Consider the following 27,774-nt stretch of genomic DNA (forward strand, 5'->3'; position numbering starts at 1 on the left):
TGTGTAGATACTTAGCCTGCAATCAAATCACTCCTTATCCTTCTCTCTTGCTTAAACTGAATAGATTGAGCTTTGGGGGTTTATCACTATAAGGTACATTTTCTAACCCTTTACTCATTCTAGTGGCTCGTCTCTGAACCCTTTCCAATTTTTTTACCATCCTTCCTCAATTGTGGCACCAGAATTAGACACTGTATTCAAGCAGTGGTTGCATAAGTGCTTGAGATTCCCCTGTTTATGCATCCCAGGATCACATTAGCTAGTTTGGCCTCAGTGTCACACTAGGCTCTTATGTTCAGCTCATTATCCACCATGGCCCCCAAGTCTTTGTCAGGTCACTGCTGCCTGGGATGGTCCCCCCCATCCCATCCTTTCAGTACAGCTTACATTCTTTGCTCCTAGATGCATACATTTACATTTTGCCCTGCTACTGTCAAGGCTGCTTCCCCACTCTGAACTTTAGTGAGCGGTCTGGAGGGTAGAGGAGCAGAATGGGGATCGGGGCTGAGAGACATTTCCAGCTCTAATACTAATATGTTCTGACATCTTGTGGCACGTCATGTAAGGGACACTGGTTAGGTTTAAAAATGTAATGTTCCTGGCCCCACAGATCTCAATCGAATCCTAATACAATAATCCCATATGGCAGGCAGGCAAGTATTATTCTTCCCATTTCCCAGAGAAAAGCAGAGGTATGGGAAGAAATATGCTTAGAGCCCCAGGCAGGTGCAGTAACCTGGCCCAGGAGCCTGGTGTGTGCCCGGGCTGAGCCCCGGAAATCTGCCAGAGGGGGGCTTTGTGCAGCTGGTGGAGGGGAAGTGCTGGGTACGGCCCCAGGCAGGATATGAGGCTGGTGGCTGAGTAGAGAACTCAAATTTCAGCAGTAGAGAAACCAGCTTAGCATGGAATTGACTTTCCTTCTGACTGTGCTGGGTGAGAGACTTTCTTTCCAATCGCTCTCCTTTTCTTTCTTTCTTTCTTTCCCAGAATTCTCACTCCCTCGCTTCTCTTTTTCAGCCTCTCTCCAGATTTTCCCCAGCCTGGTGTCACCTACAGGTAAAGGGACTTTAATGTACCCAGAGGTGCGGTATCTGCCCTGGGATATTTCCTCGTGTCAAAGTGGGAGGAATGGGCGGGGGGATGGGGGAGATCTGTGTCGGGGTTTCCTTCTGCATTTCCTCTTCCCCTCACTCCCCGGTAGTCTCCCCCTCTGCACTAACCTCTGTGTTTCCATTGCAGCTCCCCTATCAGCCCCAACACTCTCTCTGCACCCCCCACACCCGGAATTCTTAGAGGGGGAGCGTCTGACACTCAGGTGCTCGGCTCCCAGGGCTGCAGAGCCGACGGGGTACCGGTTCTTCGACCAAAGTGGGGAGCGGCTCTTCGAAACACCCCCTGATCTCTACAGGGAAGCCCAGCTCCATCTCACAGTTCAGCTGGCCACCACCGGGGCCTACAGTTGTGCATACTGGACGGGGGCATCCGGGCAAGAAACCGCATCTGAGAAGAGCCAGCCCGTCTCCGTTCAAGTGAAGGGTACACTAACTCCTCATTTACCGTCCCCGGTTAACGTTGTTTCATTAGTGATTTATTAGAGAACATACTGGTTTAAAGTTGTGCAATGCTCCCTTATAACCTTGTTTGGCAGCTTGCTGTGCAGGTGGGGGGGGAAGAGGGGTGCTGATGTCAGGGTGTCCACCTCCCCCCACTCCTGTACCCCATCTCCACAGAGCGGGTGGGGGGACACAACAGGGCTCAGGATGGAGGGAGCTTGCTGGCACCAGCTGCTGTCTCAACTTGCTGATCTACTTAAAAAGGCAGTGTAGTTAGAGTGCGGTCAGCGTACTTAAAGGGGCAATGCACGTCTCTGTCTCTGTGTCTGTCTGTCTGTCTCTCACACACACACACACATGGTGTGTGTCTTTGTCTCACACAGACATGCAGCTCCCCACCCCCAGCCGCTGCCGTGTGTCTATTGTGTCTCCTTCCTCCATCCCTGCTGCCTTGTAGAGGGTGAGGCTACATTAACAACAACGTGTTAACCCTTGCAGGCTCAGCCGAGTGCTAGTTCATCATTTAGCAGCAAGGAATTCCCTGGGAAATATCCCACCTTCTGACTCCAGCACCTCAAACAAGCTTCGCAATCAGCATTGCTATGTACACTATTCAATTGTTTAAAACTTATACTGGTTATGTGCATATATAAATATGTAGAATGTCTTTTGTCTGGCAACATTTCCCTGGAACCTATCCCCGCCCCCACCACTTATATTATTTCTTATGGGGAAATTGGATTCGCTTAACATCGTTTTGCTTAAAGTAACATTTTCCAGGAACAGAACTACTACGTTAAGCGAGGAGTTATTCTGTGTCTTTGTGTTTGCATGTTCATCCCCCACTTTAACCAGACCTCAGTGGGTTATAAGTGAGGATGTCAAATTCTGGACGAACTGCCATTTACTTATCTTGTAACAGGCTGGGGGGCAGGGCAGAGCTTTCTTGCTGCTTTACAACGTTTTCTCTCACTTGATTTTCTCTCTCTTTCTGTGACTGGCCGAAGGTCTTTCCTGATGTTCTAACGCTTTTCCTTCCTGGTTGATTTAAAACTCACTCTCTTCCTTTTTTCCCTTTCCTGCAGGTTTAACATTTTCTGTCCTTTCCCTCTTTTGCAGTTTTAAAACTCTTTCCTTGTTATTTTCCTTTCCTGCAGTTTTCAGACTTTCTCTCGGACCCTTTTCCTTTCTTGATCGCTAGGTGAGAATCCACTTTCTTTTGTAAATGATTTAAAAGGGGCTCAACCTTCCTTTACTCGCTATTATTTAAAATGTGTAAAAACCTGGTTTTGTTCAAAAATCTTCTAACCTGAACACGTGAAAACACACACAAGCTTCCTAATTCCCCACAGAAAGAAAAATGAAAATATTAATCTTTTCTCCAAAATGCCCAACATGGCAAAAGTGCACACGTCTGTAAATGAGACTGGAAGGTGGGACATAAAGCAAAAAGGGGACATGGAAATCTCTCAAAATAGGTATGCTGGATAAAAGGCGCAGAAGTACTATGCTCTCTCCTCAGGGGTATTACAGACTGGCAGGGCTCACCTCTCATGCTGATGACCACTGGCTCACTCCTCCTGGCTGGGACATTCCGTCCGGACAGACGTACCCAGTATGAACAGCTGTACAACCCAAACACCGTTGGTCCAGTGATGTTCAAGTTGTAGGTGTAGCTCTTATTGGATGAAGCCAGCGCTAACACAGCTATTCTATCTCCAAAGTACTGGAAACCTTTAACCCTGTCCACTGAAGGGGGTGCTGAACACACGAGTCCCACGGAGTCACCAGCATGGTACACCCGGCGCCGGGGATTCAAGGAGAGGGATGGGGCCGCAGGAGCATCTGGGAAACATCAATGGCACCTATCCATCCTAATGAACACAGGACCAGCATCTTTAATCCCAACCCAGTCTCTTCAATCCCAACCCCTCTCCAGTCTGCAGCCCACCCACGCCCTTCGTGAGGTCCTCGTCAGAACTCACCAAGAACCCCATGGCCTGGATTAAAGGGGACTCTGTATGGCAAATGTATCTGTGGTGCTTATAGAGCCAGAGTAGCTGAGTGTGTCCCAGTCTTTAATTCAGGAGGGGGGCAGTGCTGTTACTGGAGCAACGGGCACTCTCTAAAAGTGGGTGGGCCACGGGCACCCAAACCGTGGACCTGCCCCTTCTCCCTGATCCCCCATCCTAGTGTTGCCCCTTCCCCCGAGGCCTTGCCCTCATGCGGCATCTTCCCCTGAGGTCCCGCTCCCGTGCCACCTCTTCTCCCCAAACCCCCACCGCCAGTTCACTCCGCTCTGCCTCCTACCTCTGCCCCCTCACCCTTACAGCCGGTAAAAATGGGGAGGGCAGAATCCTCCCACTTATAACAGTGATGGGGCCCTGGCCCCCCTGTTCTGTCATCCCTGACTCCCCCCCATAACAGATGCACAAAGAGCCAACGATTGGAGTTAGATGCCTACATGGCCCAGGCCCTTTGGAAAACCCCACTAGGGACCTAAATGCCTCTTGAGGTGCCTAAATACCTTTGGGAAATGGAGACTATGAATTTCAAAGCTATTTAGATGCCTAAAGACAGAGGTAGGCACCGACCTCCCATGGATTTCATGGCTTCATAGATTCCAAGGTCAGAAGGGAGTGTTGCGATCATCTGGTCTGACCTCCTCTATCACCCTTGCCAGAGAACAGCTCTGAAATAATTCCTAGAGTGGATCTTTTAGAAAAAGGATCTCATCTTGAGTTAAAAATTGCCAGTGGTGGAGCATCCACCATGACCCTTGGGAGATTGGTCCAGTGGTTAATTACCCTCCCAGTTAAAGATGCCTGGTAATTTCCATTTCAGTGGGGGTTGGGTTCTTCCATGCTTTTGAAGCGCCTGGTAAGGGGGCTGCTCGAACCACTGAGCCATCTTCCCTCCCACAGCTAATACAGAAAAGGCCGAGTGAAATTAGGAATTTAAGCTCCTTGTTTGATGGCATTGGTCAGGTTTCTGTTCAGGACCAGGACTGAGAAGAAAGGAAATGCCTTCAAAGGATGAGCCCAGGAGCTTAAATTCATGACTTTGCTAGACACCCAAATTCATGGACTCAGTAGAGACACTGGATTTATGGCTCATTGCAACAGTCTCTCACCTCCTAACCCTCCTTCATCCTATAACTGCAGAGGTGTTCGCCACCCTTTTCACCTTGAATGGTTGCTCACAATGTGCTTTAACTCCTAGTGCTGAATAATCGGTTCCATCTTGGATGTAGCCATTCTGCCGTGACACCCCGAGAACCTTCCCCAGCCCAGAACAAGAGCTCTGTATAGCCCAAAATGGAGTTGCCAACCCTCCAGGATCGTCCTGGGGTCTCAAAGAATTAAAGAATAATCTCTCATTAACCATGATGTCATGCGATGAAACCTCCAGGAATACGTACAACCAAAATGGGCAACCTTAGCTCAAAAGCATGTTGCTTTCACCACAGAAGTTGGTCCAATCAAAGATATCACCTCCCCTGCCTTGTCTCTCTAATATCCTGGGATCAATACTGCTAGGAAAAAGTGGCAGATTGGAGGAGGCCCCAGGGGGTGGGTGTGATGTTATCTGATTAAAATATGACCATATAGATCATTGTTGCAACCACTGTTATATATTTGCAGTAAATCTTGTACAAAAGTTGTCAAGTGATAAATCTATGAAAAAGTTATGATTTGCTGGTTATGATTATGCTATTTCCATGCATGTATCATTTTTGTATTTGAAGTTATGAATATTGATTCTATACCTGGCTTTCAAATGTTTGCTTCTGGGGTAACACCCACAAGGCAGCACCCAGCAGATCTTGGAGGGACTATTCAAATTAAGTGACTCATCAAGAAAAACTTGGTTGACAATGGACCATGGGAGATGCCCATCTACACTGTGTGGACTGTCATGTAAAGGTTAAAGGTTTCCAGTACTTTGGAGATAGAATAGCTGTGTTAGCGCTGGCTTCATCCAATAAGAGCTACACCTACAACTTGAACATCACTGGACCAACGGTATTTGGGTTGTACAGCTGTTCATACTGGGTACGTCTGTCCGGACGGAATGTCCCAGCCAGGAGGAGTGAGCCAGTGGTCATCAGCATGAGAGGTGAGCCCTGCCAGTCTGTAATACCCCTGAGGAGAGAGCATAGTACTTCTGCGCCTTTTATCCAGCATACCTATTTTGAGAGATTTCCATGTCCCCTTTTTGCTTTATGTCCCACCTTCCAGTCTCATTTACAGACGTGTGAACTTTTGCCATGTTGGGCATTTTGGAGAAAAGATTAATATTTTCATTTTTCTTTCTGTGGGGAATTAGGAAGCTTGTGTGTGTTTTCACGTGTTCAGGTTAGAAGATTTTTGAACAAAACCAGGTTTTTACACATTTTAAATAATAGCGAGTAAAGGAAGGTTGAGCCCCTTTTAAATCATTTACAAAAGAAATGGATTCTCACCTTGCGATCAAGAAAGGAAAAGGGTCCGAGAGAAAGTCTGAAAACTGCAGGAAAGGAAAATAACAAGGAAAGAGTTTTAAAACTGCAAAAGAGGGAAAGGACAGAAAATGTTAAACCTGCAGGAAAGGGAAAAAAGGAAGAGAGTGAGTTTTAAATCAACCAGGAAGGAAAAGCGTTAGAACATCAGGAAAGACCTTCGGCCAGTCACAGAAAGAGAGAGAAAATCAAGTGAGAGAAAACGTTGTAAAGCAGCAAGAAAGCTCTGCCCTGCCCCCCAGCCTGTTACAAGGTAAGTAAATGGCAGAGAGAAAAAAGCACCACACCCCCAGGGCGGTCCCCATCCCCACACAAATGGCAGCAAGTCGAGGAGATCCACCGCCGCATGGCTGAGCCCAGCAGAATAGGTTTTCTAAAGCCGTTGCCAGTTATGCCCGGACGCCGGATCACTTAAGGATGCTAAGCCGCTGGGAGCTCAACAATTCTCAGCAAGCATCGCGTCCTCCCGCCCTGTCCCCTGCATTTGAATCAAAACATCAAACCTCGGGAATATTTTCTTCAAAATACAAACCGCAAGGGCTATTTGGTAGAAACAGTGCTCTTGAATCACTCGCTGATTGCCTGTTCTGCTCATTCCCTCTGATGCACCTGGCATTGGCCACTGTCAGAAGACAGGATACTGGGCTAGGTGGACCATTGCTCTGACCCAGTGTGGCCGGTCTTATGTTCTTCTGAAAGTTTTGCCCAGGGTGCAAAAGCAACCCAAACTGCCTGAAAGACTTAAAGACTAAAAGAGCTGATCGCCCTTTGTACCAGAGAGAAGAGCCTGACTTACTTTTCAAAAGCTGTTAAACCAAGGAAAGTTTCCACAGACTTTTATAACCAATCCTGTTTGTAGCTGTTGCCCACGCTTTCGAAGTGGGAAAATAACCAAAATCCTTGTTCTAGGGCAGTGGTTTTCAACCTGGGGTCCATGGATGTGTCCAGATTATTTTTTAAATTTCCAAAGTTTCCAATGTAAAACAGGGTCTGGGGATAAACATGCTGTCTCAGCTTGTAGGGGAATATCGAACCTTTTTTTTTTTTTTTTTTTTTTGTGAAACCATTTTGTAGGTGGCCATTTTTTTAGTTGTCCCACAGGTTCTGACTTTTGTTTTTTTCTGGTGGGAGCTCCTCTCTGCCGCTCCCCCCATGTGAGTGGGAGGCAGTCCGTGGAGGGAAGAGGCTGAGTGGGGGCGGGGCCTTGGAGCAGAGCGGGGGGGCAGGACCTCACGAGGAAGAAGCTAAGTGGGGGTTAGGTATCAGGAGGAAGAGGCCGAGTGGGGACAGGGCCTTGGGGCAAAGCAGAGGGTGGGCCATGGTCCAGATGCCAGGCCCATGAAAGAGTCATCTATCCCTGTGGGTGCTGAGCACCCCCTATTTTTCTTGGTGGGTACCTGAGCCTCGGAGCACCCACGGAATCGGCACCTATGAGTTGTTCTGCTCTTGCAGGGGCAAACGTTTGTTATGCACCGTCAAGACTGATTCCCCACTCTGGCACTGCGAGTGCAGAAGGTGGGGCCCGCAGGGATTCTAAAACTGAATACTGGCCACTCCAGGCTGCTATTAAACTCCCAACGACACAGCTTCTCTCTGACCTTGGATGGGGAGATGCTGCCACCACCCATGTGCAAAAAAAACCTCTTTGGACCCAGGAAGGTGCACTTGGGAATTCCTCCCTGTGGGGTACCCTCAAGCTCTTCCACCCCTCCTCTGGGGAAGAGCTAAGAAAGAAAAGAAAGGTAATCAGCTGTTGCCACCAGCTAATCAAACAGGATATGCACAAACCTCTTAGGACACAAAAATCCAATCCTGTTCTTAAAAAAGGTAAATTTTATTAAAAACAAAAAGAAAGAAAATACATCTGAAACTTAGGCTTTTTGCTACATCTTAAAAGAAACAATTACAAAAAAATAAGCATCAAGATAGCTCTCTTGGGCCTTGGCTACACTTACCAGGTAGTTCGACGGCTGGAAATCGAAGTTCTGGGTTCGACTTATCGCGTCTAGTCTGGACGCGATAAGTCGAACCCGGAAGTGCTCGCCGTCGACTGCGGTACTCCAGCTCGGCGAGAGGAGTACCGCGGAGTCGACGGGGGAGCCTGCCTGCCGCGTGTGGACCAAGGTAAGTTCGAACTAAGGTACTTCGACTTCAGCTACGTTATTCACGTAGCTGAAGTTGCGTACCTTAGTTCGAATTGGGGGGGGGTAGTGTAGACCAAGCCTTGAGGTTTAGCTTAAAGGTTACAAGCAAAACAAAAGCATTTGGAGTTAGCACAGAGGAGTCCACAAGCGAATACAAAATAAAAGAAATAACCCTAATTGCCTCTTCCTAGACATTCCCTAATTTACTTACATGTCTGGGGTTTGAGATAAGCCATCTCTAGGTATGATCTGATGGTTTTTCATACCTGGCTTAAAGCTTTTCACAGCATAACTGCTGCCCCGTTCCCCTCTTCTCCTGAGAACCACAACACACACACAAGGAGTCTTTTCCCAATTTTAAAAAGTTCCATCTCTCCCATTGGCTCTTTTGGTCAGGTGCCCACTCACTTCCTTTTACCTGTGGGTTTCTTAACCCATTCAGGTAAATCAAGTAGAGAAGAACTACTAACAGTGTTTTTATAGCTAACTGGTTGGCTGGGTGTCCATAAAAGCAAGTAACCCCTCCCCACCTTCATTTATCACATGCACAAACACTTCCCCAAGTCACTTGGCATTATTTTCCCCACAGTCAGTGGACTACTAAATAAATAAGACCAACAGAAACATTGGGGAAGACCGGAGATCTTTTGTACCTGTACCTGCAAAGCAAGAGTTACATTTTGTGGTTGTTGTTGTTTTGCATTTGTTTATTATTACGAGCAAGTGACCCCAAAGAATTATTTTATTATTTTGTTTCATATCTTGGATCTTCGTTTTCTGTCTTTCTCAGCAGCTGCCAGGACGTATGATCCCCAGCCCTCGCGCGCACACAGACACACACACAGAGCAGGGCTCACCCATCCAGCAGGGGGCGGCAGGGACACACACACTCTGAGCAGTGCATTGCCCCTCCGTCACCATCACGTTTCCTCTTCACAGCCCACCCAGGCAGCTGGTCCCGGGAGTTGGCCCTGGGGGGCTCATTCTTCACCCTCAACATCCTCATCTTCCTCATCACCTACTTCCTGATGAAGCGCGAAGGTAACTGGCTTCTTCCGTGGAAGGCAGCTCTGATTGGCAGGGTCTTGGGGACTTGTCCCCGAACTCAAAACGACCCACCAAGGCTGAAATTTCTCCCCTTTTCTTTCTCAGCCTACACAAGGTTAGTTGCAGAGGGATGGTTGCACCTACCAGTACCACAGTTGGCTAGGTATCGTGTATGTCAGAGGCTCTGTTCCCATGGGCAGCTCTTCAGCCATCGGCTGACATGCAGCCACCTCTGGGGCGGGGTGTGTTGGGTACATGACAGCTGCCCAACCATTTTGGATGGGGAGAAAAGGAAACTCCTGAACTGCACTGAAATGGCAGGGGTGGGAAGGGGGTAGGCAGAGCGGAATCAGCTGTGTTGAGATTGAACGCTGGGGGTCACACTCCAGCAGTCGGTCGTGGGGCTCCCGGCAGCACAGTGCCCCCTGGAGACTCATTATGACATCAGACCTGACTGCCAGGGGAGAGCGCCAGTTACTGGGTCCCTGCCCCGCGCCCTGCAGTGAAGAGCCCCGTATTGCAGCTTTGGGAAAGTGGGGTCACCCCTGACTCCAAGGGGGAGAGAGCCCCCTAGTGACCTGCTCACCCTGTTATCTGCAGCACAGTGCCCCTAGCCCCATGGAGAGCATAGGTGAGTCAGCCACTGGTTGTTCCCCCCAGCAGTTTCATCCCTCCTTCCTCAGAACTTGCCCTCCCCCACCCTTAGCTAGAGATCTAAATAAGAGGTGGGACTGAAGCGTGGTATAGACTCCAGTGTTGTCACTTTTTGTTTGCAGATTCCTAGGAGAATCACAGGATGGAGATCCAAGCCCGAAGAAGAACCTCCAAAGGTCTTTAGCATGAATCTTTCCAAGCTGTCTCTGATGCTGAGGTCCAATCAATCTTCCCCACCCCTTGCCTCGGTTTCCCCGTCTGACAAATGGTGTTCATGATCTCCACCTTCCATGCGGGGTGTTGTGAAGCTTAACATATTTGCTTTGAATATTCTGCAGGTCTCTTCCCTGGTCATGTGCTTTAGAACCCTGTGCAGCACCGGGAATGCAACACAAAATATATTTTAGCCTGCTGTTGTAATCTTCCATGTCACATCACTGCCGTTGGTTCCACTGCTGATGTGGGAGCTGCTTCTAAACTGAAAGAAAGAAAGAAAGAAAGAAAGAAAGAAAGAAAGAAAGAAAGAAAGAAAACTGATCTTTCTTCTCATTTTCCAGATCCCATCTGCCACTCGTTTCCAAGCTGTATGAATTCCTGTAAACTCCCCTCCCTTCCTGCTTCATAATTAAAGTTTACTCCAACCCACTTCAGTCTCTGTCTCATTGATAGACCTGGTATTTGTGTGCTCTCTCACACGGTTTGTGTCATATCCTCTGCATTGCCAGCAGATGGGGTGATTCTCCCTCCACTTTGACTGGCAAATTCTTTCCCATATAGATTCATAGAGTCCAAGGCCAGAAGGAACCACTGTGGTCACCTAGTCTGAGCTCCTGGATAACACAGACCATAGGGCTTTCCCAAAATAATTCCTAGAGTGGATCTTTTATAAAAATATCCAATCAGTCAAGTCCGGCGAACTCTGCAATCATTTTTTTTAAAACTCTATGCTGCAAGTTATCTGGACTTGCTGATTTTAAAATATCTAACTTTAGTAGCTTCTGTTTAGCACCCTCCAGAGATACTAGTGGAAAGTAAAGAGTGTTATTATCATCATTTGATGAGACAACATCATCTGTATATATACAGAACAGAAATATTTATTGAACACTTCAGCCTTTTCTGCATTATTATTGAGAATTCTACCATTTCAATCTAGTAATGGTGGAATAACATTGTCAGGATGCTTTTTATGCCTAATATACTTAAAACCATCCTTCTTATTGTCCTTAACGCTGCTGGCCATAGATTTCGCCTTGTGTTCCTTTTGCTTCCCTTATCAATTTTCTATAATTCCTATCTGATATTTTATATTTATTACTATCAATTTCCCTTTCTTCCATTTGTAATAAAGCTGTCTTTACTTTCCCTCTAAATCAGGTCAGGTTTTTAATCAATATGGCCTTCTTGTAGATTGGCTGGGCATCTGATCCATTAACTTCAGTGCAGCTAGTGTCAATCGGCCATAGCAACATTGGAGTTTATGGACCAGATCCCCAGCTGATGCCAATGAACTATTTCTCAGCCATTGACTGTGTTTGTTGACATGTCCCAACCAAAGGAAGGAACATGTGCTTTCCTTAGTTTGCATTTAAGCAGTAAACAGAGTCATCAAGCAGGGAGGGAAAACAGGAATTTCAAACCGGTGAAAAAACAAGCAGGGAACATCCTTCCAAAGAAACTCTTTGGCTCCTGGGTCTCAGCTGGAAACATTTTCAAGAGGGGGACTGAAACTATCAAAAGGAATGACAAACACACCAAGACACCCCTCTCTCTATCTCCCTGCACACCTCATAATCTGCACCTGAGAAGACAAAGGAAACAGCTGTTGGACTCTGGGGGAGGGGTCCTGATGTGATCTGCTGGAGCACAAGGTGAGAAAGTTTGCTTTGCGACTCTGGTACTTTCTTAAGCAGATACTAGGAAGCGTTTTATCTTTATTTATCTTGGAACAATTTCTGACTTTGATGCTTCATTGCTCATACTTCCTTGAAATTTGTCTTGTTGTAATTAATAAACTTGTTCTACTGTTTTATCTAATCCAGTGTTGAAGTGTCTAAGTAAGTGTGGTGTTATTGACATGAACTGTGATCGTATAGATCATTGTTGCAACCAGGGTACAATGGTTATAGTTTGCTGGTTATGGTTATGCTGTCTGTATGTTTGGGGGCTGGAGCAGCAGCCCCAAGTGATTTATACCTCCGATGTTGGGCCAGGGACTGAGCGGGGTAAATGGACCTTAGATGAGTGTCAGTGTATTACACCCTCTGGGGATCTGGCCCCATTGACTCCAGTGGAGCTACGGCCCATTGACACCACCTGGGGATCTCGATCATTCATGGTCAGGACTCTGAAACCAGCCCCCTGGTCCTGCTGTGTCCTTGGGGAGTGTTTTGAACTAACATTTGGAGGTTCTGCTGCAGCACAGGGAGCGTTTGCACAGACGGGGAGTGTCGGGACTGGGGAGGGTTTCCAGTCCCCAAACCCTGACCCCGTGTGATGGGTATTGACCCCACACTGGCACTAAGAGGGGTAACGGGAGCTGGAGATTGGGCCCAGCCCAGTTGGAGATTGAGCTCAGCTGGGGAAGGGCTGGGCAGTGAGTAGAAAGGGATGGGGCCCAGAGGAGATGGGGGGTGTGGGGAGAAGCTCTCCCATTTCTCTCTGGTCGCTGGAGGCTGGAGGGAAGGTCTGGAGAGAAGCGGCTGTGCGGACAGCCCAGGGAGGAGCTGTGCAAAGGGCAGGAGTCTGGGAGGCAGCTGGGAGGTGTCTGGGGGAGCAGATCTTGGCTGCTCACCACAGCACCCTGGGCATCAGTTCCCGTCTCGGGCCTGGGACCGGTGGGTGAGATCCCCCGGCACAAGAAGGAGAAGCACTGCTGAGTTTGGGGGAGGGTCTCTGGATAGAAAGTTCTAGTCAGCGTTGGTCTGTGCAAGAGCAAGATGACAACCCTGCAGAAGCTGGGGAGCGGCGAAGGGGCTGCACGGGGGATGGCGGGTGTGTGTGTGTGGAGAGAGATGGAGAATTATGTTGATTTGAGTTTAATTTATTGGACTCTGTTTAGCCCATAGGAGGCAGCCGGCTGGAGGGCCCATCACAGGAGCAGAAATCACTGCAGGGCCTGAGGAACTGTCGGCAGTGGTGCTATGCCAGGCCCTGCCACAAGGGGGAGCTCCAGCGGTGAGTCCCGTCTTCCCCACCCAGCCAGACTCTTGGCCTGGGGACAGACCGTCTTGCCAGAGTGAAATTTTCATGTCCCCGATGAGAAAATCCATCATTTTCAGTTCATCGTGAACCTGCCGTCTAGAGACCAGCATTGAACCTCCTGCGGCTTTGCTCTCCGGTTCCGCGTTCTGAGCGTTGTGAGTTTCAAGCCTTCGTACGAGGCAGAGATTTCGATGAACCCAGTGACAAAGAGCTTTAGGGATTTTCTTTGTCTTCTCTTGCACGGCCCATAAACACCATTAATGTAATTTTCCAAGCTTTGTGGACATTTTACAGTAGGAAAAAGCATAAAAGAGAACAGCAAGAGTCCGTCTGGGCAATACTCACACTGGGTAATAGGACTACTAGAGCCTCTCCGGGGATAGTGCTTGGAGTGTGCTATAGACCGCCGGGATCGACCCAGGATATGGATAAGGAACTATTTAATGTGTTTAGAGAAGTAATTACTAATAGAAACTGTGTAATTATGGGGGAATTTAACTTCCCAGATATAGATTGGGGAACAAATGCTAGTAGCAATAATAGGGCTCAGATGTTCCTAGATGTGCTTGCTGATCAATTCCTCCATCAAGTGGTAGTTGAACCGACGAGGGGGGGGGGCATTTTAGATTTGATTCTGGTAAGTAGTGAGGACCTCGTTGAGGAAGTGGTAGTAGGGGACAATTTGGGCTCCAGTGATCATGAGCTAATTCGGTTTAAAATACATGGGAGGAGTAACAGAATTAAGTCAAAGACTAGGGTTTATAATTTTAAAAAGGCCAATTTTAACAAATTAAGGGGACTGGTAAGGGAAGTGGATTGGGCAAACGTATTAATGGATCTAAAGGCAGAAGAAGCCTGGGATTACTTCAAGTTAAAGATGCATGAGCTGTCGGAGGCCTGCATTCCAAAAAAGGGAAAAAGATTACTAAGCAAGAGATTTAGACCGAGCTGGATGAGCGACCGACTCAAAGGGGCGATTAGGAAAAAACAGAAAGCGTACAAAGAGTGGAAGAGGGGAGGGATCAGTAAGGAAATGTACCTAAGTGAAGTCAGAGAATGTAGAGATAGAGTGAGAAAGGCCAAAGGCCGTGTAGAGTTGGACCTAGCGAGGGGAATTAAAAGCAATAGTAAGAGGTTTTACAGCCACATAAATAGGAATAAAGCAAAGAAAGAAGAGGTGGGACCACTGAAGACTATTGCCGGAGAGGAGATTAAAGACAATCTAGGCATGGCGCAATATCTCAATGAATATTTTGCATCGGTGTTTAATGAGGCCAATGAAGGTATTAGGGATACTAGCACCACTACAGAGGGGCATTCAGGATGGGGGATTACCGTATCCGAGGTAGAAACAAAACTTGAATGCCTTAATGGGGCTAAGTCGGGAGGACCGGACGATCTTCATCCAAGAATATTGAAGGAATTGGCACGGGAAATAGCAGGCCCATTAGCGATAATATTTAATGAATCTGTAAACTCGGGGGTGGTCCCGTTAGACTGGAGAATAGCTAATGTGGTTCCTATTTTCAAGAAAGGGAAAAAAAGTGATCCGGGTAACTACAGGCCTGTTAGTCTAACATCAGTAGTGTGCAAGGTGCTGGAGAAGATTCTGAAAGAGAAACTAGTTGAGGACCTTGAGGTTAGTGGCAATTGCGATAAATTACAACATGGTTTTACGAAGGGCAGATCGTGCCAAACGAATCTGATCTCCTTCTTTGAGAAAGTAACGGATTTATTAGATAGGGGAAATGCGGTGGACCTAATATACCTGGATTTCAGTAAAGCGTTTGATACTGTACCCCATGAGGAATTATTGGTTAAACTGAAAAACATGGGGATCGATATGAAAATCCAGAAGTAGATAAGGAATTGGTTAATGGGGAGAATGCAGCGGGTCGTATTAAAGGGTGAACTGTCGGGTTGGAGGGAGGTTACTAGTGGAGTGCCTCAAGGTTCGGTTTTAGGACCCATTTTATTTAATCTATTTATAACTGACCTCGGAACCGATTGCAGCAGTGGGCTGATAAAGTTTGCGGATGATACGAAGGTGGGAGGCGTTGTAAATTCGGAGGAGGATAGGGATATCCTGCAGGGAGACTTGAATGAGCTTGTGAATTGGAGTATCAGAAATAGGATGAAATTTAATAGTGAAAAGTGTAAGGTGATGCATTTGGGGATGACTAATAACAATTTTAGTTACAAGATGGGGACGCATTGGTTAGAAGTAACGGAAGAGGAGAAGGACCTAGGGGTCCTTGTAGACCGCAGAATGACTATGAGTCGACAATGCGATGTGGCGGTGAAAAAAGCCAATGCTGTCTTGGGATGCATTAGGCGAGGTATATCTAGTAGGGATAAGGAGGTCCTGCTTCCGTTGTACAAGGCGCTGGTGAGACCTCATTTGGAGTACTGTGTGCAGTTCTGGTCTCCCATGTTTAAAAAAGATGAACTCAAACTGGAACGGGTGCAGAGAAGGGCCACTAGGATGATCAGAGGAATGGAAACCCTGTCGTATGAAAAGAGACTAGAGGAGCTTGGGTTGTTTAGTCTGACAAAGCGAAGGCTGAGGGGGGATATGATTGCTATCTTTAAATATATTAGAGGGATTAATACAAGGGAGGAAGAATAATTATTCCAGCTTAGTACTAATGTGGACACGAGAACGAATGGATATAAACTGGCCGTGGGGAAGTTCAGGCTTGAAATTAGACGAAGGTTTCTGACCGTCAGAGGGGTGAAATATTGGAACGGCCTTCCGAGGGAAACGGTGGGGGCGACGGACCTGTCTGGTTCTAAGATTAAGTTAGATAAGTTTATGGAGGGAATGGTTTAATGGTAAAGCATAGTAGTCAAGGAAAACCAAGGAATGGTAGGTAAATAGTATAATGGCTGAGAGGGGTCAGGCTGGAGACTCTTGCCTATATGCTCGGGGTCTTACTGATCGCCACATTTGGGGTCGGGAAGGAATTTTCCTCCAGGGCAGATTGGCTGAGCCTCTGGAGGTTTTTCGCCTTCCTCCGCAGCATGGGGCAGGGATCGCTAGCAGGAGGGTCTCTGCTGATTGAAGTCACTTAAAACAGGATTGGGGACTTCAACAGCAGAGTCCAGAGAAGGGGTAGGGACGGTTTTATGGCCTGCAGCATGCAGGGGGTCAGACCAGATGATCATAATGGTCCCTTCTGACCTTAAAGTCTATGAGTCTATGAGCAACCAAAGCCGGCTGGAAAGGTTAACTGAAGGAGGAGTAACTGTGTTATTCCCATCTCCAACCCACTGGCTCCCACTTCCCTCCCAGAGCTGGGATTAGAACAGAGGCTTCTGACTCTGAGCTCCCCTCTGCTCGAACCCATGAGACTCCTCCCCACTCCCAGAGTCCAGAATAGAGCCCAGGAGACCTGGTTCCCAGTCCCCCTGCTGGCTGCCTCAAAAGAACAAAAGGGAGGACCAGAGACAACTCTTCATCATGAACCTTCAGTCAAACCAATGGAGTGTCACAGAGATGAAGGGTGCCAGAGAATGTCACTGTTCTCCTAGAGCCCCTGTGGGCTCTGCCTGCAGGCTTCTTGCAATCCCCGGAAGAACGTAGAACAAGGAGCAATGAAGGGTCACCAACTCTTGGGACTCCATTTCCCACAATGTCCTGCCTTGTGAGCTGTGATCCACTCCAATCTCTCATGCTCAGCAAGACTAGGTGACCCCAACCATGTTCACTGTATTGCCCTGGGGGTGCCGTGGGTGGCACAGGGAGCAAGGCAGGGGATTAGCAGGGGGTGCTCCCCCCTGGCAGGTAGTGCTAGCTGCTATGCCCTGTGCAGTGCCGGGGGGGTGGGGGCTGTGCTTCAGGAAGGGGCGTGAGTGTCTCCTTAGGGTGCATTGTTCTGCTGGACTTGTCACCTTGTGGAAGGTGTGCACAGAAGCTAATAACATGCAGGGTCGTTAAATACCCACTGGCTTTTCACATGTGTAATTCTTGTCCCCAAAATTCCCACCTCCTCTTCCACTGGGCACAGAAATCTCACTCTGCTGAGCTCATGGATAAAGGTCTGCACTTTTTACAACAGCTCCGGTGTCCTACACGGCGGAGGTTGGATGGGTCAATGTTGGCTGGGATCGCTGCTCACTGACATGGCAGAAAAGCCGCTATCCCCCACAGGAGGGGGCTGAATGGAAGCGCTGGGTGTCACGTTTTGGGGTTTGATCCAAAACCACCTGCCCTGTAACCCTGGTGCCCTGAAATGCTCGGCTGCTGCAGCTCCGTGTCTGCACATTCCCGGCCAGCAGACAAACATTTACTGAGTGTCTGCGATCAACAGCCCTGGTTTAGCAACACCAACTCCAGCAGCCTGCTTGATACATCCCGCCATGCCCTGGTCCCCAGCAGCCTCGGTTACTGCTAGGAAAGGAACCCCACACACACCCCGGTCTGCATTTCCCCCAAACCATCTGCCCTGAAATGTCCAGCCCTCTCCTGCAGCATCCAGAGAAATAATAGTGGTCACTTGCTCCGTTTAAGAGACAAACTTCAGCTGCTCGCCACGTTAACTGGAGTTACCAGTGACTTGAATTCAAACCCAGCCCTGGGTTGGTTTAGATTAGAATAAACCAAGTATATTAACAAAAGGCCATGGGTTAAGAGATTCCAAAGGAAAAGAAACCCAGTTAGAGATGGTTACAAGTAAATCAAAGGGAAAACACACAGCTGAAAGGCTAAAACTCAAGGTAGCAAGGCACGGTCTGCCTTGAAGGTGATTTCACTTTCCGATTACTCTTGGTCTGGCCTGGTTCTTGATCCTGACCTTCCTGGGAAGTGTGAGGTGCTGGTTTCCCTTGTTGTCTTAGGGGGAAGAGAATTTGGGGGTTCACTGCCCCTCTCTCTGTAGTTCAGGAGAACATGTCTCTCTGTGTTCATTGACACTGCTTCAGGAAGGAAGGTCTCCTGGGGGTGCCTTCTCCCGCCCGGTTGATAGCTGAGTCCTCACCTCCTGTCCATGGTGGCCATATACATCCTAATTCTCTTGTTACTGGCAACCCGGATTAATTTCTATTCAAGCCCTGGGCAGACCTGGGTCTCCTTTGTTCAAATACAGACTTTAAAACAGACTCACAGAGGTCAGTCATATCTCCACCTGCAGCGTTCTCACCTGTGCTTCACAGTGATATTATTGACCAGTGTGGTGGGATTTTCAAATGATAACTCACAAGGCAGAGTTTGTATAGGTCATTGCAGCTGTGTGTAGGGTGTGAATACAGGGGTGTGTGGGTTCACACTGGGCAAGCAAATTCTGTGCACAAGGGTTGTGCAGCTGTGAAACAGCAGCTGTGCCCCAACCCAAATAAAGCTGCATTTTGGTTGGTTGCTGAAGCGTTCATGGTGCCTAAAACCCTTTCAAACCTTGTTGATGTTTCTCAGATCTCACTCTTGGACTTTTCACCAGAACCTCCCCCTCCAGGCTGTAATTGAAGGGAAGAGATTGCAGATCAAACGGGTCACCTTGTGGAGAGACTCCAAGACACAGAATGAAAGGCCCCCTTCACAAAGCAAGCCAGTTACCTGGCTCTAGAAGCAGCAGTGGGAGACGAGGAAGATGAAACCATTAATTGGGAAGAAGGAGCCACCTACTGCCAACTCCCGGACCTAAGGAAGCGGAAGCTTCGAGCTGCAGAGAGAGGAGAAGCTCAAATGGAACCAGCAGGTTAACATCCCTGCTGAGTGTGATGTACATGATGCCCGTGTGTCTGTGCCTCTAAGACTTGTTACAAACTCCCCTGGATCTCAGGAGCCATCCAGCTGAGATGTGAAACCCATGTGAAATCGAGGGAGGAACCTCCACAAAGTGAGGAGGACGGGGAGCTAGATGAACAAAGTCCCTAACATACACAAACCACCCCGTTCTCTCTGCCCACTGCAGCCTCCCCCAGGCTGGTGGAGAGGGGCTGGCTCTTTCCAGCTGGGCTCTCCTGGTCAAACGGGCATATCCAGTACATGCAGGAGCATGACCCAGAGCCCCCCTGGCCTTGTGACATTCAGGGTATGAGGGAAGCTACCCCCAGATAGCCCGCATCTGAGATGCTCCATGCCCCCACCACGTCGTATTGGAATCGTGCAGCTTTGTGACCCCAGGGGCTGCCCAGCATGTGAGGGGAACAGGCTTTCTGGGGAGGAACGCAGGGAGACCAGGGCTCAGAGAGAGGGACAGAGTTGCAGGGGGGTCTGGAAAAAAGGGGGATCAGGGTTAGATACAGAAGAATGTCACACCCGGCCGGGATCTCTGGAAGGCCTGGGAGGTGAGGGCAGATGTTACCAGGTTACATTCATCTCAGGAATTAGAGGGGGTTGGAGACTTCTCTGTGGGAAATTCCCTGCACCCCTGTACCACACTGAACCCCAATGCTGCACTGTGCCCACATCTTACCCAGATGGAGGCAGGGCCTCCCGGTGTGGGATCTGCTGGCTGGAATAGGTTTCCCAGTGCACAGCAGGGCTAAGGGGCGGCTGGTCCCTGTCTCAGGTGTGAGCATCAGCTGGTCACTCCACTGGGACCGGGGACCTCTTTGCAGATCAGATCCCTGCTTTCAGAGAAGAATTTGGATCTTATGGTGTTTTCACCCCTGGGGCCCGAGCACCTCAGGGTGCACCTTCGTCTCCCACAGACATGGGCAGTAGAGGATCCTGGTATATTGGTGACGGCAGGGGGACGGGGTGACAAGAGAAACTGATCCATCTCCTGGTGATAATCATGAAAGAAGCAGCAGGACTGGGTCCTCTGTGAGTCAGGAGAACAGGGCTGCGAGCTCTCCACAGAAGTGCCCAGGGCTGTGAGCTGCCCCCACAGCAGTGCCCAGGGCTCTGAGTCTCCAAGCAGTGCCCTCTTAGTGCCAAACTTTAGTGATCAGCTGGGACCCTCTCCCCCCACAGCATGTCGGATACCAGGGCCTGACACTGACCAGAAAGGGGGGAGATTTGGGGGTTGTTTCAATAAGCGTGTAAAGGCTGCTTCCCCACTCTGAACTTTAGGGTACAAATGTGAGGGCCTGCATGAAAACTTCTAAGCTTAACTACCAGATTAGATCTGGTCCGCTGCCACCACTCCCAAATACTAATTCCCTTCCTTGGGTAGCCTTGAGAGACTCTTCACCAATTCCCTGGTGAATACAGATCCAAACCCCTTGGATCTTAAAACAAGGAGAAATTAACCATCCCCCTCCTTTCTCTCACCAACTCCTGGTGGATCAAGATCCAACCCCCTTGGATCTAAAAACAAGGAAAAATCAATCAGGTTCTTTAAAAGAAGGTTTTTAATTAAAGAAAAAGGTAAAAATCATCTCTGTAAAATCAGGAGGGAAAATAACTTTACAGGGTAATCAAACTTAAAGAACCCAGAGGAATCCCCTCTAGCCTTAGGTTCAAAGTTACAGCAAACAGAGATAAACACTCTAGCAAAAAGGTACATTTACAAGTTGAGAAAACAAATATAAAAACTAACACGCCTTGCCTGGCTGTTTACTTACAAGTTTGAAATATGAGACACTTGTTCAGAAAGATTTGGAGAACCTGGATTGATGTCTGGTCCCTCTCAGTCCCAAGAGCAAACCACCCCCAAAACAAAGAGCGCAACAAAAGCCTTCCCCCCACCAAGATTTGAAAGTATCTTGTCCCCTTATTGGTCCTTTGGGTCAGATGTCGGCCAGGTTACCTGAGCTTCTTAACCCTTTACAGGTAAAAGGATTTTGGAGTCTCTGGCCAGGAGGGATTTTATAGTATTGTACACAAGAGGGCTGTTACCCTTCCCTTTATAGTTATGACACGCCCCCCAAATCACAGATAGTGTTGGATGTTCGGTTCCACACTGGCTGTGATTTCTTCCTGGAGCTCTCGGAGAAAACAGAGTTAATAAGACACATGCACCTTTAGACATACTACTGATTATATAAAAACTAACAATATGGTTCACTTTCCAAGAACAATGTTTAATCAGTTGATTCTGGGAAACTTTCTCGGGAAAGTGCATCAGCCACTTTGTTAGAAGCTCCTGAAATGTGTTGTATTTCAAAATCGAAATCTTGGAGAGCTAAACTCCACCGAAGAAGTTTTTTGTTATTTCCTTTGGCGGTATGAAGCCACTGTAGTGCAGCATGGTCTTTTTGTAGTTGGAAACGCCGTCCCCAAACGTATGGGCGTAACTTTTCCAACGCATACACAATGGCATAGCATTCCTTTTCGCTGATTGACCAGTGGCTTTCCCTCTCAGACAGTTTCTTGCTAAGAAACATGACAGGATGGAATTCTTGATCCGGTCCTTCCTGCATTAAAACTGCTCCCACGCCCCACTCGGACGCCTCTGTGGTTACTAGGAACGGTTTGTCAAAGTCTGGGGCCCTTAGCACAGGGTCAGACATGAGTGTTGCCTTAAGCTGGTTAAAGGCCTTTTGACACTCATCAGTCCACTGAACTGCATTTGGCTGTTTCTTTCTGGTTAGGTCTGTCAGCGGGGCGGCGATTTGGCTGTAGTGTGATACAAATTGCCTATAATATCCGGCCAAGCCTAAGAAGGTTTGGACCTGTTTCTTTGACTTTGGAACCGGCCACTTTTGGATAGCATCCACTTTGGCCTGTATGGGATTTATAGTTCCTTCACCCACCTGGTGCCCCAGGTAAGTCACTCTGTTTTGGCCTATTTGACACTTTTTAGCCTTAACCATTAGTCCTATTTGCCGCATGCGCTCGAAGACTTTTTCCAGGTGCTCCAGGTGTTCTGCCCATGAATCAGAAAAAATGGCCACATCATCGAGGTAGGCAACTGCAGATTCTCCCAATCCCGCTAGGAGACCATCTACAAGTTTTTGGAAGGTGGCAGGTGCATTTCGCAACCCGAAAGGGAGTACATTGAATTCATACACCCCTGCCTGGGTGACGAAGGCTGACCTTTCCTTGGCGGGTTCATCTAGTGGTACTTGCCAGTACCCCTTGGTTAAGTCTAAAGTAGAGATGAATTGGGCATGTCCCAATTTCTCCAATAGCTCATCTGTGCATGGCATTGGATAGTTGTCAGGACGAGTTACAGCATTTAGCTTACGGTAGTCCACGCAAAAGCGTATTTCCCCATCTGGTTTGGGAACTAGAACCACTGCAGATGCCCATGCACTCTTAGAGGGGCGGATTATAGCCAGCTGTAGTATGTCCTGGATCTCCCTTTGTATAGCAGTTTGGGCATGAGGTGACTCCCGGTAGGGTGGGGTTCTAATTGGGTGAGCATTACCTGTGTCAATGGAGTGGTATGCCCGTTTGGTCTGTCCTGGAGTGGCTGAGAAAATTGGTGCAAAGCTTGTGCACAGCTCCTTGATCTGCTGTCGCTGCAGACGTCCAAGGGTCATGGAGAGGTTCACCTCTTTCACGCCACCATTACTTTTTCCTTCGTAGTAGACACCTTCAGGCCACTCCACGTTATCTGTTTCCTGGCTGTAAACTGGGAAACCTTTAATTCTCTGGAATAAAAGGGGTTAAGAGAATTAACATGGTATACCTAAGCTTTATGTTGGAGGTGGGGGATGCTATGAGATAGTTAACAGCTCCTAGGACCTCCTGGACCGTGAATGGTCCTTCCCACGACGCTTCCATTTTATGGACCTGGAACACCTTTAACACCATGACTTGGTCTCCTACTTTGAAGGACCGTTCTCTGGAATGTTTATCATACCAGGCCTTTTGCTCTTCCTGAGCATCCTTGAGGTTTTCTTTAGCAAGAGCTAAAGAGTGTCGGAGGTTGCTTTGTAGGTTGCTAACAAAGTCTAGAATATTAGTTCCCGGAGAAGGCGTAAACCACTCCCATTGCTGCTTCACCAACTGTAATGACCCCTTAACCTCGCAGCCATACACAAGTTCAAATGGTGAAAACCCTAAACTGGGATGGGGTACAGCCCTGTAGGCAAAAAGCAACTGCTGCAACACTAGGTCCCAATCATTGGAGTGTTCATTTACAAATTTACGTATCATGGTCCCCAAAGTTCCATTAAACCTCTCCACCAGACCATTGGTTCGATGGTGGAAAGGGGTGGCAACCAAGTGATTCACTCCATGAGCTTCCCACAGGTTTTCCATGGTCCCTGCCAGGAAATTAGTTCCCGAATCTGTAAGGATGTCGGAGGGCCAACCTACCCTGGCAAAAATGTCTGTTAATGCCTGGCACACACTTTTAGCCCTAGTGTTGCTTAAGGGTACTGCTTCCGGCCATCGGGTAGCAAAATCCATGAAAGTCAGTACGTACTGCTTTCCTCTGGGTGTCTTCTTTGGGAAAGGACACAGAATATCCACAGCGACGCGCTGAAATGGGACCTCAATTATGGGTAGTGGCTGGAGAGGGGCTTTGACCTGCTCTTGGGGCTTTCCCACTCATTGGCACACCTCACAAGACCGGACATAATTAGCAACGTCCTTGCCCATTCCCTCCCAGTGGAAGGACTTCCCCAACCGGTTTTTGGTTCTGTTCAACCCAGAATGGCCACTGGGATGATCATGGGCTAAGCTCAAGAACTTTACCCGATACTTAGTGGGAACTACCAACTGTCTTTGAGGATGCCAGTCTTCCTGGTGTCCACCAGAAAGAGTCTCCTTGTATAAAAGTCCTTGTTCTACAACAAACCGGGATCGGTTAGAAGAGCTGAGAGGCGGTGGGGTTCTCTGTGCCGCCGCCCAAGCTTTCTGAAGGCTGTCATCTGCTTCCTACTAAACCTGGAACTGTTCCCTTGATGCTGGAGACATCAGTTCCTCCTTGGACTGTGGACTGGGGCTTGGTCCCACTGGAAGCGATGCAGGTGCTGGGGCTGTTTCCGTTGACTGTGAACCGCTGTCCGCTGGTGCACTATGTTGTATTTCAGGCTCTGGCTGAGCCTCTTGGGTAGGGTTATCTGCTGCTTCTGCCAGGTCAGGCTCGCTAGTGCCCTCTGGCGTTGGAGTTGTAGACGGGTTTGCAAGCGCTGGACTCAGTGCTGGCAATGGTTCTGGTGCTGGTTGTGTTGCCAGTTCCGGCTCTGGGACTGGCTTTGGCTGGGTCTCTGGGATTGGATCCACTATGGCTGTTGCAGTCGTTGGCAGGGGATCCGGTTCCACCGCCTTTGTCTGGTCTCTGGGGCTGGTGTGGGCAGGGCAGGGGGTGCAGGGGCTGGAGGCAGGGCAGAGGGTGCAGCAGGGGCTGGCTGCAGGTAGGGCAGGGCCCCCCTGCTTCTACCACCCTGGCCCTTTAGATAGCTGCCGGAGTCCTGGGGAAGGACCTAGGCAGCAGAGGGAGCTGGAGCCCCAGCACTTTAAATAGCTTCCGTCAGCTGTGGACCGGCCCCATTGCAACCCCCCGCCCCATGGCATGACTCCCCTTCCCCCCATTGCAACCCCCCGCCCCATGGCATGAGTCCCCCTCACCCTATTGCAACCCCCTGCCCCATGGCATGACTCCCCCTCTCCCATTTGCAACCCCCCGCCCCATGGCATGACTCCCCCTCCCCCCTTGCAACCCCCCGCCCCATGGCATGAGTCCCCCTCACCCTATTGCAACCCCCTGCCCCATGGCATGACTCCCCCTAACCCTATTGCAACCCCCCGCCCCATGGAATGACTCCCCCTCCCCCCTTGCAACCCCCTGCCCCATGGCATGACTCCACCTCGCCCCATTGCAACCCCCCACCCATGACATGACTCCACCTCACGCCATTGTAAACCCCCACCCCATGGCATGACTCCCCCTCGCCCCACTGCAACCCCCGGCCCCATGGCATGACTCCCCCTCGCCCTACTGCACTCCCCGGCCCCATGACAGCCCCTCATCTGCAACCCCCCGCCCCATGGCATGACTCCACCTCGCCCCATTGTAAACCCCCACCCCATGGCATGACTCCCCCTCGCCCCACTGCAACCCCCCGCCCCATGGCATGACTCCACCTCACCCCATTGTAAACCCCCACCCCATGGCATGACTCCCCCTCGCCCCACTGCAACCCCCGGCCCCATGGCATGACTCCCCCTTGCCCCACTGCAACCCCCTGCCCCTTGGCATGACTCCCCTTCACCCTATTGCAACCCCCCACCCCATGGCATTACACCCCCTTCCCCCATTGCAAGCACTGGCCCCATGGCATGACTCCTGCTCCCCCACCACTGGCCCCATGGCATGACTCCCCCTCGCTCCTCTGCAACCCCCCCTGCTTCCCACTGCATGACTCCGCCTCCCACCACTGCAGGGGCTGGCTGCAGGCAGGGGCTGATGTGGGCAGGGCAGGGGATGCAGCAGGGGCTGGCTGCAGGCAGGGGCTGGCTGCGGGTAGGAAAAGGTATGCGGGGCTGTTGGGGTCACTAGGCCTACCTGAGCCAAAGTTCTTCCATGTTTAAACTCTGTCCTTCCATGTTTAACTCTAATCGGCCTCAGAAACCAAGGACAGGAATTGGAATGTGTAAACAGTCAGTTAGCAATTACGACCTTGCTCAGACCAGGTACCAAACGATAACGATGAGGTTTGCATGTTTCTAGCTGGGGAAGGGGTAATAAACTCAGGGTAAACAGAACCAAATAACTGTTTAGAGGAGTGTTACTAACAAGCTAGATTTATAGCCCTAGAATGATTTAATTGCTTAAATGTATAAACATGCCTTCGGTAGAGAGGGGAGGGGGAGTATGGGGGGGTGGTAGAGACGGGGAGGGAGCGGGGGCTTAGTTGTAAAATGTATAAAGAAGAGAGAAACTGTTTTTGCTGGTGTGCTTGATTTGAGACTTGCCTGTCTCCTTGCATCACTTTGAGATCTCAAATAAACTTTGACTGTTTCTCCACCCCGGTATGTTTATTGGCGCGAAGCACACCGGGCAACGAACCTCACTGTTGCTGTCCTCGCACCCGCTGCCTGCCGCCAGCCCCTGCTGCACCTCCTGCCCTGCTTTCAGCCCCGCACCCCCTTTCCTGCCCGCAGCCAGCCCCGTCTCCAGCCAGCCCCTCACCCCTTGTCCTGCCCACAGTCAGCCCTGCACCCCTTGCCCTACCCGCAGCCAGCCCCACACCCCTTGCCCTGCCTCCAGGCAGACCCTACCTCAAATCAGCCCCGGCCCTGCCCCTGCCCTGCCTCCAGCAAGCAATATATGTAATATATAATTTTGATTTTATTTATATAGTTATGGAAAGTAAATAATACATGGAAGAAATGAAAGGGGGTTTTTTACGTGTGTTTTTTTTACTCATCCCTGTCGGGGTGCCGCCTAAAATGTTCAAATTGGACCCCGCACTTCCTAAAGCCAGCCCTGCATACAGTAATGGCAAAGTTCTTGGTTCAGGCTTGTAGCAGTGATAGAAGCACAGATCACAATGAAGTGCCTCTACCTTCAGCAGGGCTAGATAGCGTGCCTGAGGTAACATCAGACAGTGATGCACTCATGCAGTCTGAAATGGAAGAACCAAGTCTAGAGTCATCAGAACCACTGGAAGTTTACATGGAGGAATATCCTCCATACCCACCACCACCTTACCCATCAGGAGAACCAGAGGGACTGGGAGAGGACTCCTTCAGTATGCGACCCCCTGAAGTCACTGGACAGTTTTCCTTAACTCCTGGGAAGAGGACGAACGTACGTAAAACTGGCTCAGAGAGGATTGCCCATGGAATGAGAGTGAAATTCAACCCCCTTGCATTGCTTTTAGATTCATCTTTGGAGGGAGAATTTGACCTTGTGCAGAGAATCATTTATGAGGTTGAAGATCCCAGCCTGCCCAATGCTGAAGGAATGACAGCACTTCACAATGCCGTGTGTGCTGGTCACACCGAGATTGTAAAGTTTCTGGTACAGTTTGGTGTGAATGTTAACGCTGCAGATAGTGATGGATGGACCCCTTTACGCTGCGCGGCATCTTGCAATAACGTCCAGGTGTGCAAATTCCTAGTGGAATCAGGTGCTGCTGTGTTTGCTATGACCTACAGTGACATGCAGACAGCTGCAGACAAATGTGAAGAAATGGAAGAAGGCTACACCCAGTGCTCTCAGTTTCTGTGCGGAGTGCAGGAGAACATGGGGATAATGAACAAAGGAGTGATCTACGCACTCTGGGATTATGAAGCACAGAATGACGATGAGTTGTCCATGAAAGAAGGAGACTGCAGGACAATACTACGCCGGGAAGATGAAGATGAAATTGAGTGGTGGTGGGCACGGCTAAGTGACAAGGAAGGATATATATCACACAACCTGCTGGGGCTGTACCCAAGGATTAAACCAAGGCAAAGAAGCTTGGCATGAAATTGCACAGAATCCCGAGTTATGAAGTTCTAATCAAGGGTGATTTATCACTTCTCTAAAAGAAATCATTTTGTGTTAGTTCCAATTTCATGAGACGTTTTTTAATAACAATGTAACTTGAAAGCAATGAAGAATGTGCTTGAAAACAAATGAAGGATCAATGGATTCACAAATGGAGGAGGGCATTCCATAAGCTGAAATGCTGCTTACAAGCAAATGGCATTGTGCTACATCTGGCCTAAGCAAGCCTGACGTTCAACTAGTGCCCTCTACTTTTCTAAACTGCAGGTTCAAATCAAGTCGTTGGAGTACATCCACAGCTGGGATGGGTTATTCAGTCCTTTGTACAGAGCTTCCTTTTTTAGTCAAGTCCCTCCAGACGAATGAAGCAGGATTGAAGACAAGATGGA

At 49.1% G+C, this 27,774-nt stretch overlaps 1 protein-coding gene across 1 annotated transcript; it reads left to right on the forward strand.

Moving 5' to 3' along the window:
• The first annotated feature begins 902 nt into the window (after window positions 1-902).
• On the forward strand, window positions 903-27,504 carry LOC128846135 (apoptosis-stimulating of p53 protein 2-like). The gene is made up of 6 exons (XM_054045199.1): window positions 903-933; window positions 1,018-1,056; window positions 1,240-1,536; window positions 9,138-9,239; window positions 9,351-9,360; window positions 26,416-27,504. Exons 1-6 carry the CDS (start codon window positions 903-905, stop codon window positions 27,362-27,364), a joined length of 1,428 nt encoding a protein of 475 aa, XP_053901174.1. The 3' UTR covers window positions 27,365-27,504.
• The last annotated feature ends 270 nt before the right edge of the window (window positions 27,505-27,774 follow it).

Source organism: Malaclemys terrapin, chromosome 12, assembly GCF_027887155.1.
Source record: "Malaclemys terrapin pileata isolate rMalTer1 chromosome 12, rMalTer1.hap1, whole genome shotgun sequence".
Taxonomy (NCBI): domain Eukaryota; kingdom Metazoa; phylum Chordata; order Testudines; family Emydidae; genus Malaclemys; species Malaclemys terrapin.

Coding starts and splice junctions, on each gene's coding strand:
- LOC128846135 (XM_054045199.1), top strand. CDS start 903: ATGGAATTGACTTTCCTTCTGACTGTGCTGG. Junction 934..1,017: donor TTTCCTTCTGACTGTGCTGG/GTGAGAGACTTT, acceptor TCTCTTTTTCAG/CCTCTCTCCAGATTTTCCCC. Junction 1,537..9,137: donor CGTCTCCGTTCAAGTGAAGG/GTACACTAACTC, acceptor TCCTCTTCACAG/CCCACCCAGGCAGCTGGTCC.